Consider the following 13,215-nt stretch of genomic DNA (forward strand, 5'->3'; position numbering starts at 1 on the left):
CATGAAGTACAGTTCAGATGCCAGAGACAACTATAGGGCAAAGAAACCTTGAGAGGAACCAAAGAGCAGTTGTACCAAATAGATACTCCATAATCCAGCATCCTCTCTCATCAGATCCCAAGTAGAATCAAATCTTCAACAGAAGATGGTACAAGGGTGTTATATCATTCTATTTTAAAATATCATTGAAAACCATTTTTTCAAATTTCTTAAATCACCTACTACTATGATAGATCACATTTAACTAAATTAAAAAAATAGTACTTTTCTACTGCTCACTTTACTTCTCTAATCCCTTATTTCTTACCTAAATTATTTTATTCCAAAAACTGGGATGTAATTCACATGGAAATATTTATAAGATGTGAAAAATCAACGATTTAACAAAGCAAACAAAGAGTTTCTGTATTCTTCACAGACAGAATAAGTAAAAATACAATGGCAAGATGGAAGGGATATTGCTTTTTAATAAAGAGAAATATATAAAAGATTATTAGGCAGATTAATGAAAACAGGACACTGAAGTCACAGATAATAGAAATATAAGAACTTTTATGAATAAATATGGAAGAATTTGCATTAATTTCAAATAGGGTAATATAAATAAATCCAATCAATAAAAGCAGCTCCAGGTGCTTCTAGAAGAGGAATTCTTTTGGTAGGTATTTCTTTCAAAATTGATCACTGTTTTAATATAATTATATTATATTATTATAATCAGTTTTCTATGTCATTCTATGTATTTGATATATTTAAAAGCCTTATTATGATAAGGGGTTCATCGTCTTCACCAGTCTACAAAAGGGGCCCATGTCACAAAATAAGAATAACTGCTCTAGAACAAACTTTTAATAGAAACAGAGATTCTGAAAGAATTTTCAGATTGCTAAGGACAAAAAAATGAGAATTTTATTTGTTTCAATAAATAAATATTCACTGTTCTTAGTGTTGTATTGATAAAAGAAAAGTACCTATGGTCTCAAGGAATCAGAGGAAAAGCATAAATGGAAACTCCTTCTTCTAATGCAACCATTTTAAAATTTATATTTGCAGAGTGTTTCCTGGGGGAACTAAGAAGTTAAATGATATTTCCAGGATCATACAACAGGACTTGAAAATGTAAAGAGAGTTAAAATACACTGCTTCTCATAGGGGAGATAGATAATATTTTATATTTGAAATATTTTTATTTTTTATTTAAGGCAATGGGGTTAAGTGATTTGCCCAAGGTCACAAAGCTAGTCAATTATTAAGTGTCTGAAGCCTGATTTGAACTCAGGTTCTCCTGACTCCAGGGTCAATGCTCTATCCACTATACCACCTGGCTGCCCAAAATATTTTTAAAATTAAAAAAACGCATTATTGTTGCTTGAAGAACAACTCTATGATATCTGAAATTCTTAATTTTTCCATTTAGCATAGCTTAATGCTATAAATTTGACTTACTCCACACTACAAATGAAAAGTTGTATAGCACAATGAAAAGTATACTGGAATTGGGAGGCAGAAAAATCTAAATATGAATCCTGCCTCAGACCCTTATCAGCTATGTGACCTTAGCCAAGTTATTTAAGCTCTCAGTTGCAGTTTCCTTATCTGTAAAATGGGGAAATAATAGCAACTAATTCATAGATTTCTGAAAATCAAATTATGAAAGTATAAATAGATGATCACTCTTATTAATATTTGGCATAGAAATTAGAAGTCTTAAGATCCCAAGAAAATTCAACTGGTGTTATGACAAAATTATAATGTATCCACTTAGCATTTCTGATGTTCTAGGATTATAGGTGGGAACTGAAGGGTTTGGAACATGGTAGCAGATTGAAGATGGGTGAGAGGTTGAAGAATATTTCATTTTAATATTATATTTACAGAATTGGAAGAAATCAATATTCCATTTACCAGGGAATCAAATAACCTTTAAAATTCATTTTAATGTGAACTGTAGAAAGAATTATTTAAACTCCTTTTCTACCTCTTCTTTCCTTTCCTCTCCCACCTCTTCTCTTCCTCTCCCTCCCTCCTCTTTCCTCATACTCTTGTCTTCTTTCTCCTCTGTCCTTTCTTCTTTTTCCTCTCTCTTCCATCTTGTACTCTCCTTTCTCTCTTATAGATCAAATCTTTCTATCTCACTCAGGCCCCCCAAAATAATGGCTGCTCAGGGGCCTGATCCTACTATTACTCAATGGGAGCTTCTGATTTACTTCATATTCTATTTGAGTCAGTTCGTTTCTCCATAGGCAGCCTTGGCGGCTTCTCACTTAATGGGTTTAGCCCACTGCAGGTCAGAATTCTTGGGATCAAACTATTCACCAGCTCACCTTCTTTAATGGTATGGATTAGGTGATATACTACCATGTCTGGCTCCTAATCATTTGAAAGGAGAGAACTGCAAAAAGGGAATAAGTAGTAAGAATATGATGAGAATTAAGAAAATGTGTGATTTCTGAATAACCAAAAGACTGAAAAGTAAAATACCAGACGATTTAAAATTTTCTTCTCACTGTGGCAAAATACAAACAGCATCTAGAAATGACAATTGGACTACACATATCATATATCTACTGTGTGTAAAACATTGTATCTATACACAATGAAAGATTCTTTCAAGAACCTTATGATCTAAAAGATGATGAAGGACAAAAAATTTATGGGTGTATAAAATATATAGAATATATATAAAGATTAAAAAAGTAATTAAATTGGTAGTGTTACATATTTGCATACGCAAAGGTGTAAATATATATTGTACGAATGTATATTATGGTCTATAATGTGGAAAAGAAACCATTTTTCAGATGGAGGGAATCTACAAAAAAGCTGATTCGTCCTACTCCCAAATGATGATACTTTGATAAGCTCAGTTTTTTTTTAACCATGACAATGAATAAATTTTTCTTGAACTTGATTATAAGAAATCAACTTGGGCAGGAAGATGACACAGTGGATTGCATGTTAAGACTTCCTTTTCCTGAGTTCAAATCTGGTCTCAGATACTTATTAGCTGTTATCACCCTGGGAAGGTAATCCTATTTGCTTCAGTTTTCTAATCTCTAAAATGAGCTAAATTAGGAAATGGCAAACTTCTCTACTATCTTTGCCTGGAAAACTCCAAATGGGGTCATGAAGAGTCAAACATCACTGAAAAATGACTGAACAATAACAAAGTACTCAAAATGTTTATATTTATATGCTGAAAAAAATTTTAGCCATAAGATAAGCTACTTCGGCTTCTAAACAACTCAAATAGTATTTAAAAATTAAGATTATATAGACATATACATGATATCTAAAAGTATATATATATATATATGCATGTGTGTACTCTTGATTAAAAAAGATATCATATGTAAGACCTTTTTTTAAAAGGGAAGCCACAGATATATAAATATATATACAGACATATATATATATATATATATATATATATATATATATATATATATTATATATACATACACACATGAATCCTTTAGGTTATTTAACTGCTAGTATATACACATAAACACTGACGTATTTAGCATGTGTCAATATATTAAGCTAAAGTGGTACTAAATCTAAATCCGTAGCAAAAATGTCATAGAAGCAAAGCCTGAGAGTTGGAAGGGCCTTCAGTCACTGTCTATCCAAAGCTATATCTGAAGGTATTCTAACTATGGAATAACTTCAGAGGATGGCAGCCCAACTTCTACTGCAAGACCTCCAAGGAGGGGAAATTCACAAATCTTGAGGAAAGCCATTCCATTTAAGGGTGCTTTTAACTATTAGGAAACTCTTGACATGTAGTCTAAATTTCTCTCTCTAAAGTTTGCACCCATTATTCCTATCTCTGCTGTCTGGGGCTAAAAACAAAACTTCTTCATATTACAGCCCTTCTTTTCTTCAAAATAAACAAGTTCCTTCAGCTGACCCTCATGTCATGAATTCAAGACTATTCACAATTTAATCCTAATCAAGAAAATTTACATATTGTCATTCTTCTATATCCAGGTTCCAAATATAATTATATAATAGGAAATTTCTGAAAATATATGACTTGAACAACAACTGTTCATATAGATGAATACTAATTTTGATGTATTAGTTAAGACTAAAATAAATGTATTTTTCCCATAGAGAAAACATTATGAAATAGTATTCAAATTAATTTGATGCATCTTCAGTGAATTTTATTTTATTTGCTTCGTAAAACAATAATGTGATTGTCTGGGCAGCTAAATGTCACAGTAGAGAGAGCACCAGTCTTGGAGTTAGGAGGAACTGGGTTCAAATCCAGCCTCAGACACTTAATAATTACCTAGCTGTATGACCTTGTACAAGTCACTTAACTCCATTACCTTACTCCCCCAAAAAGCAACCAAAAACATTTTTTAAAAAATAATGTTGGGGGCAGCTAGCCAGCCCTGGAGTCAGGAGTTCAAATATGGCCTCAGACACTTAATAATTACCTACCTGTGTGGCCTTAGGCAAGTCACTTAACTCCATTTGCCTTGCCTAAAAAAAAAAAAGTAATGTGGGGGCAGCTAGGTGGCACAGTGGATAAAGCACTGGCCCTGGAGTCAGGAGGACCTGAGTTCAAATCTTGCCTTAGACACTTAATCCCCTAGCTGTTTGACCTTGGACAAATCACTTAACCCCACTGCCTTGCAAAAACTAAAAAAAAAATGTGTCATTGCATTTGTAATGCTTTAGTTTTAAATTAATAATAAAAGATATCCTTTAAGACAAGCAAAATGCTTCTATAAAACAAATTAATCATTAAAATGTTTGCAGTTGAGTTCAAATCTTGCCTTAGACACTTAATCCCCTAGCTGTTTGACCTTGGACAAATCACTTAACCCCACTGCCTTGCAAAAACTAAAAAAAAATGTGTCATTGCATTAGTAATGCTTTAGTTTAAAATTAATAATAAAAGATATCCTTTAAGACAAACAAAATGCTTCTATAAAACAAATTAATCATTAAAATGTTTGCAGTGAATACAACACAGTATACACCTTCTTAGTTCCTATTCATATGATGTTGAACAGAGAGGCAGAAAAATCACAAAACTGCTGACTGGGCCCACTGCAAATTTCTGCTGTCTGATCTCAATTGGACCCTCACTGCATCCAGGCAAACATGCTATTGGAATATTACTATCTCACTCTCCAAAGCAACTATTCCAAATTCTCTTTAACCCTCTCAAAACTTCCCTTCCTATTTTCAGATCTTGTTTCTATCTTTACAACATCTATCGTACATGTCCTTTTCTCTCCTCGTATAGCTACAGTCCTAGATCAAATTTTCATTATCTCCTGACTGATTGATAGCAATAGCCTTTTAATTGGTCTCCCTCCTCCAAATCTTACTCTAAATCATTGGAGACTACTCTGCCAAGGAGATTTTTCTATAACATAGGTCTGACCAAGTCACCCTGTTGGCCAGTGAACTCCTGTATCTATCACTAACAAGATAAAATAGAAAATCCTGCCCTTTAAAGTTCTTTACAACTAGAATACCTTCTTCCTTTCCAGCTTTATATATGATTCACTTTCAATGGACTATTTGAGTTCCTTGAATACAACACTCTCTCATCTCTGCTTTGGCAGTGACTTCTTCCCCATCAAACCTAGAATGTCTCATTGTCCCTGGCAAGGATTCTGTTAACCCCCAGCTGTTCATATCTCCTTTCAGAACATCTTCATCTGTTATAATGTCTTTTATGCACTTAGATATTTCAAGTTGCCTCTTACATTAGAATGTATTCCGCTTGAGGGCATACACTGCTTTCTACCGCCCCCCCCCTTCTTTGTACCCTCATCCCCTATGCTTAACATGGTGTCTGATGCAGAGGAAAGTACTTCATGAATGGCTGCAATAATGATACCAGACAATTTATGCATTTTTATTGTTTTCACTGTGATTCCCATTAATATTTAATAATATTTTACAACAAAAGCTGGATTTTTAATAGTTAAGTCACAAAACCAAAGAACCATAAATTATTAGAGCCAGAATTCTCTCTTTTAAAAATGAAGTAAGTGAATCCCAGAAGTTTCATGACTTGCAACAGCCCTAAAAGCTAGTTAGAGACACAACTATTCTCCTAAATTCCATTAAGAATTCACTGAATCTCAGTCCTTCTTGGGTCTATATGACAGCAACATGGATAGGGTGGTAAAATAAAATACTTTCAGCTGAGAGATGAATTTTTTCTCTAGTTAAAAGTGTAACCTTATGTTATATTAAAATGACATAAAAATGTTCATAATTTAATGATCACAATAAACTAAATATTTAAAATTCCAAATATATTTCTGCAATATTTATTACTTCAATTAGTTCCTTATCTCATTAGTAACTCCTTCAACAGGAGTCCCCAGGACTTCACATACATGTGGTACATGTAAGATTTTTCATAACTCCTCCAAAAACAAACTACTCTATTACCATTAGCTTTCCTCTGGTGATTTTAATATTTCATATGTCTCAGTGCCGCACTTGGGCTGTTTATGTGATATGCTAATTGCTTAATGATTAATATTCCTGATGTGTTTTATGTCACTCATAAGTCATTGAAAATATGATACAGATATCTTATCCAAACAATGCATCTTTCCATTGTCCTGTTGAGTACCTGGCTTTCTTATTTTTCTAAGATCATGTAGAGATAAATAGTTATGAGGAAAAATTACAATTTTAAAAATGACCTTGCCTAAAAGTAGATTACTGGGGATCAATGAACATTTATACAATTCTCAAATAAGATACATCTCGTTTTTTACTCAATTTTGGTCTAAGTTCAGTGTTTACCTACTGCACTTTAAGATAGATAAATGGATAAATATGTATTTATGTATTAATGGTTCAATTGAATGTACCATTTATATAACTGAATTCAATATTATGAGCAATATACATTTTATTTGGCATCTTTTCTAGAGTGAAAGGTTAAATTAATCTTTTTTATATTATATTTCAGTAAGGTGGCTTCATAGTTGCATAAATATTCATATTTGAAGAACCTTGTCAATGCCTGGAAATTCTTCTATTTGAACTCTGTATAAGATACCTTCTATAATACATTGATGAGCATACTTCTTTCTCTGATTTATGCTTTCCTTGATTTTCATAATAAATCTCAGTAGAAAGTCAAACAAGAGTTTATGATTATATTTGTTAAAGAAACATGATTTTAACACATGGGATTTGGAATAAAGAGACAGATGTGGGAATGACTGATAAAAAAATGCAATCTGGGAATAGGATTTGTATTTATATAAGAAAGCTTATATACGATTTATATAGGAATCATGACAGAGGTGGTATCTAAGCCTAGACTTTCTGATTCCACAGTCATGTTCTTCTACTTCTCTTACATAGAATCTTATTCATGCTCTTCTAGTTCTGGTTTGAATGCTTTCATACAAATCTCTCTCTTTTTCTTTATATTTATCATATTTGCCTAACTTAAGTGTTTAGTTGCCCTTTTCATTACATTAATGTGTCAGAATTTCCCAATTTGTTACATTTATTTATTAAATAAAAACCTATTTTTCCAATTGTTAAACACTTTTATATATTTTTAAAAACTGATTAATCCTTGTCTACCACTATTCTTTCTATATTGTATAGACTTTTTATGGTATCTAGAGTAGTAGATAAATAAGCAGCTTTTCCCCCTTCTTTTCCCTTCTCAATTTTAAACTCTTGTGAATTTAATTTGTAAGACATCAAGCAAATGCATATTTATCCCACCCATTAGATATACAGTATCTCTGGGTCAAGAGCTCATGATTCCTATACTTTTAAAGCTATCATATGCAAATACAAACCCTGTTTTCAGATGCCATTTCTTAATCAGTTATTCCCATATCTGTATCCTTCCAAATCTCATGCCTTCAACTAATGGCAGCAGTGATTAAAATATCACCTTTGTCCTTAAAGCCTTTTGGTTTTTTTTTTTTTTTGTCAAGGACATCATAATATTCAGCAACATTTTATGTTTTCTTTTTTATAGCATCATTTGTTGCTATCTTATAATTCTCTCTTATAATTCTCCTGACAAATAGTGCTTCTCAGACCTGACAAGTTTGAAGGAATTCATCACATCTTAGATTGGTGTTCTAGGAAAACAGCTAATCTCTCTGTGATTAATGTCAGGTTAACAAATAGAAAACTTGCTGCCCATCAGTAGGAGAAATCCCAACTACAAGTACTTATTTCTTCTTTGTTTACCCTGACACTTAATGGAACCACACCATCCTTCCTTAGAGTACAAGTAGTTGGCTGTTTCCTCTGAGTTCAATTGTTTTCTACATGTGAAGAATATCCTATCTATTAATTAGCTCCCTTTCTACTCTGTCTTGTTCCATCCTTTATTTTCCTGACACAGGTCAAAATTCCCTTCTGTTTTTTTCCTTCTATTGTCTTTATTTTCACTTTATATTTATTCTGTACATACTTATACATGTACAAATAAGAGAATATCTGAAAAATGCTTAGCATGGAGCCTGATCATAGTAGGAGTTAACTTTGTTCCATTCCCCCTTCTCTTCCCTATCATTCTTTGTGATAAGAGATTATATCATTTTTGTATTTGTTTCCCTAGGACCTTTCACAGTATTTGGTAAACAGCAAGGATTCAATGAGTGCTTATAGACTGAATTTTTTTCATATTTGCTAGTCCTATTGTAAATCTTCCTTGTGGCTCAGTTGCTATAACCCCTGAAAGAAGTTTAATAAAAGATAGTAACGTCACAAGTTTCAGAAACAAATTAGATGCTGTTATCCATTCTAAGAAAAAAAAATTAAATATAACAACTCCTAATACATTATAGACAATAGCTTGTGGATGTTCCATGGTAGTCATGAATTATTTTATTTTCTAAAAAGTGAAAGTTTTTCCTAAGAATTCTACATATCCTTTTCTGTGAGAGATATTGACAACTCTATTTTCCTATTAATTATTTAAAAGATCATTTGAATATTTAGATTTACAAATCATTTCTGTTATTCAAGAAAACTCTCTAAGTAAGAAAAAACTATATTATGAATATTTGGGGGCAGCTAGGTGGCACAGTGGATAGAGCACCAGCCCTGGAGTCAGGAGTACCTGAGTTCAGATCTGACCTCAGACACTTAGTAATTACCTAGCTGTGTGGCCTTGGGCAAGCCACTTAACCCCACTGCCTTGAAAAAAAAATTGAAAAGTAAATAGCAAACATAACAATTTTTGTTTTGTCAATTACATTTTCATTGATATTTTAAAATATCTATGAAGCATTCATATTCAAAAGTTTATTTTATACATACTTTTCCATGGGGTTTGAATTTTTTTTCTTACTGCTACATGTTTATGCTATTCAAATTTTTCAAGCATCATTTTTTTATTTCCTTTAAGAGCTATAACAACAGTTTCCTGGTTTCCCAGCTGTTAGTTCCAACCTCTCAATGGTTGGCTTCCAATGATTTAAACTTATCCTGAATATTTTGCCTTACATATGTGGTCTCCCAGGATGGAATATAAACTTTTTGAAAAAAAGAGACTTCTTTTAATTTTGTATCCTTAACATTTAGCACAATGCCTAGCCAGAGTAATCACTTAATAAATGTTTGTTAATTGACTAAAAGATAAAACTAATAGCAATGTTCAAATTATATGTTAATCTTGTTCTAAAAATTCTAAAAGTAACACAATTTAAAATTTAAAAAAAATTCATTCGGGATCAAATAACTTAATATTTCTACTTCCTTCAATTGATTTTTTGTAAAATATGCATGTAACATACCAAAAGAACATTATACACATTAACAACAACATGGGGTAATGATCATTTTTGATGGATTTGTTCATTTTAGAAGTACAATAATTAAAGACAATTTTAAAAGACTTGTGATGGAAAATATTATCCATATCCAGAGAAGGAACTGTGGAGTTTAAATGAAGATCAGAGCTTATTATCTTCAATTTTTAAAAGCTGTCTTATGTATTATATCTTTTTTTCTCTCTAATGTTTTCTTCCATTTGGATCTGATTCTTCTCTCACAACATGAACAATATTGATTTATGCTTAGCATGGTTATAAATGTAGAGCCTATATCAGATTGCTTTCTGTCAGGGGAAAAGAGGGAGGGAAGGAAGGAAGGGAGGGAGGGAGAAAAATTGTAAAACTCAAAAACCCTGCAAAAAAAAGTGATTGGCATGTAGTTGGAAAAACAAATAAAATATTTTTTATAAAAGAAAAAATATTTTTTAAAATTAAAAAAAAGAAAATGAGAAATTGGACTGCTTCATTTTATCAAGATTTTCAATAAAAGTATACATACATATATGTATATATATATATATATATATATATACATTATATATACAAACAATAAATGTGTGTGTGTGTGAATATGCATGCAACACTGAAATATAGTCCAAGCTCTTTTTTTTATTACTTACCTCAGGTTGATTGGAAACATTCAAAATGAGGGCCCACAATTCTGCCCGAAGTGCTGTTGGGCTACCTTGTCTGATATACTGTTGAGCAGCAGCACTATCTTGTTCAGCTAAAACTATCAAAAGAAAAACAATACCCTATAAAGATTTCATTAGAAAGGTAAAAATTGATGAATAACTTCGAAATGTTTTCTAATTTACAAGATGAGATATAAAAGTTTTAGATGATAATTTATTGCTATGTACTGATTTGATCTTTTTTATTCAAGAGTTCCTTATTGAGACCTTATTTATTCCTAAGGTCCTTCACACACTAGTAGTTTGTGACTTCTTATTCATTTTTTGAGGATCCAGTATGGTAGATAATGCCCTTCTTGTAAAACTATTATTGTCAAATTTTGAATTGTTCTGGAGTTTCCTATTTTGCTATAAGTTTTTATTGAACATTTTCTGCTGAAAGTTCATCCTATTTTCAGTCATAAAGTCATTTTAAGATTCCAAGTCAAATCAAATCATATTTTCTTTCATACTTTCTCAAATTAAGTTCCTTTAATCTTTAACTTTTTTCAAGTTGAGAGTTTTCTAGCTATTGAAAAAGAAAAATGTTAAAAAGATGAAAACATGAGCATTGAACTAAAATTTTATTAAAAAGAACTATTTTCATATAGCAACATGATGTAGTATGAGGTTCTTAAACATTTATTTTTGGTATTATGAGGAAGACTGGTGAAGCCTATGGAGCCCTTCTCAATTTTTAAAAATATATACAATGAAATACACAGCACTATAAAAGAAACCAATGAAATTAAGATACAGTTATAAAACTATTAAGAAAGAAAAAGGTCAGTGACTACTGGTTAAGAAAACTTAGCAGAGTGGGAAAAGATCTGGATTTAAATTCCACAGCTAATGTTTAATTAGTTATGTGACCAAAGGTGGGTGAATTAATTTTTCCAAGTCTGTTTTCTCATGTGCAAAATGAGAATGCTAAATACATATATAACCCAGAATTATTTTGAGCAAATAGATGTTATATCTAAATCATTTTGCAAATATTAAATTATTATACAAAATTTTAGCTATCATCATAATTATTATTATTATTATTGAACAGATGATAAAATCTATTCTATTAATAAAGAAGGATATGACCAAAGAAATCAAAATTCTGTTGAGCTCTATTTACAGAAATTAATTCTAACAAATACACGATCATCTTTTATTTTGTATTCATACAAATGAAAATGAAATCCAACCAATCAGAATTTTAAAAAAATTACTACATTTGGATTTAGGACTCTCACAGTGTACTACTATAAAACACCTTCACTGAAATCAGATGTCTGTTCTTTAAAAGAAAAATCAGATTCATTACAATCAGGAAAACTTAACTAAACTAAGGGGAAAATATTACAAAAGACACTGATAGCTGAATCAGTCGTTAAATCTTACGTCTGAGAATAATCATCTGAAATTATGGTTATATTTCCTCCTGATGCTGGTGCATAATTTCTATTAACGCTAATGAAATGTGTGTGTATCCAAGACAAAGACAGGTTTCTCTGATTTAAAAATAAAATTCAAAGGTAGCATGGGTTAAATTAATATCACAGAGATATGTGTCTGTGTTTTCTATTTCTTTTTTAGTGAACCAGCTGTGAAGTTTTTCAGCTGTCATTTTTAACTAGAGCTAAAATAAAAGAATAGCTCTTTTTTGTCTAAAATCATTTTCATTATATTTCTTTATTATTTATAGCTATATAAGAAATTAATTCCTTAGATACTTAACTTTTTAGGAAAAAGATTATTTGGTAATGGTGCTGAATACAAATATTTCTTTAGGGAATGCTAAATTCTTAAAAATTTATAAAAATCAGAACTTTAACATACCTTTTTGTCCAAGCCGTACATGTTCATTTTCAAAAAGCTCTGAGTTTGGAGAGAAAAAAACATGAGATAAAAATGCTCTAGAACATTAAGTGTAACTACTGCCACCCTTTTTTAGGCATTTACACATGTGGATGCTATTATATAGTAATCCATGTTAAAATATTCATCTCTAATGACAATGACTATTCTCTATATGGAGAAAGCTCCTCTTCCTAAATTGTCTAAACTTATATAAAGTTGTGATATCATCTGAGCAACTTCTAAAAATACATGAAAAAGGAAAAGTCCATTTTCCTCTCTTCCTAAAAATATTTACTTATTCCGTTGAAAAGATAAAACAAATGTCATTAAAATTGGAATTTTTTCTATTGTGTATTTTCAAACAAATATACTTTTGATATAAACAATGATTCATATCATAAGATTTGTCGCCAAGTATTGATCGCTGGTAGAACTTTTTCCCCTAATAACTTTAGGATGCTAGTAAAATATAATCACACAGAATTCTAAAATAGCAAGTATTATTATTATTATGATAAAATCTGGCTATCATTAATTTGTCCCTCAAAATTATAAAAAGAATACTACCCAGGAAAAGGTATTAATTTTATTCTCCACTACTGGTGTCATAATAAAATTGTGTAAGAACAAAACTTATGTGTTTGTAAACCAGTACAGAGAAAAAAAAATCATACTTAAGTTTTCTAAATCATTAAGATATTTATTCTTAACTTTATTGGCAGTTTTTATCATTATATTTGTAAATAAACTGAAAATTATGGATATAAAATTGATACAAAGAATAAGAAAATAATTTACATATGAATTGATATGAAAGAATTTGAAAGACAAGTCCAACTTCTGTTCAGCTATAATTTAAACTTATTTAAATA

General features: G+C 30.9%; 1 protein-coding gene across 8 annotated transcripts in view; it reads right to left on the bottom strand.

Annotated features, from left to right (window-relative positions):
- Window positions 1-13,215, bottom strand: part of TBC1D19 (TBC1 domain family member 19) — a 144,576-nt gene that overhangs the window by 73,007 nt on the left and 58,354 nt on the right. For all 8 annotated transcript variants that reach the window (XR_012477061.1, XM_074229659.1, XM_074229657.1 and 5 more), the window contains 2 exons: window positions 12,323-12,361; window positions 10,436-10,548 (listed from right to left, as the gene is read on the bottom strand). Coding sequence is in view for 7 of the 8 variants with exons in the window: in XM_074229659.1 (XP_074085760.1) it covers window positions 10,436-10,548; window positions 12,323-12,361 (152 nt within the window). In the remaining variant the exon portion in view is untranslated. The remainder of the gene's footprint in view (window positions 1-10,435; window positions 10,549-12,322; window positions 12,362-13,215) is intronic.

Source organism: Macrotis lagotis, chromosome 3, assembly GCF_037893015.1.
Source record: "Macrotis lagotis isolate mMagLag1 chromosome 3, bilby.v1.9.chrom.fasta, whole genome shotgun sequence".
NCBI classification, from domain to species: Eukaryota; Metazoa; Chordata; class Mammalia; order Peramelemorphia; family Peramelidae; genus Macrotis; species Macrotis lagotis.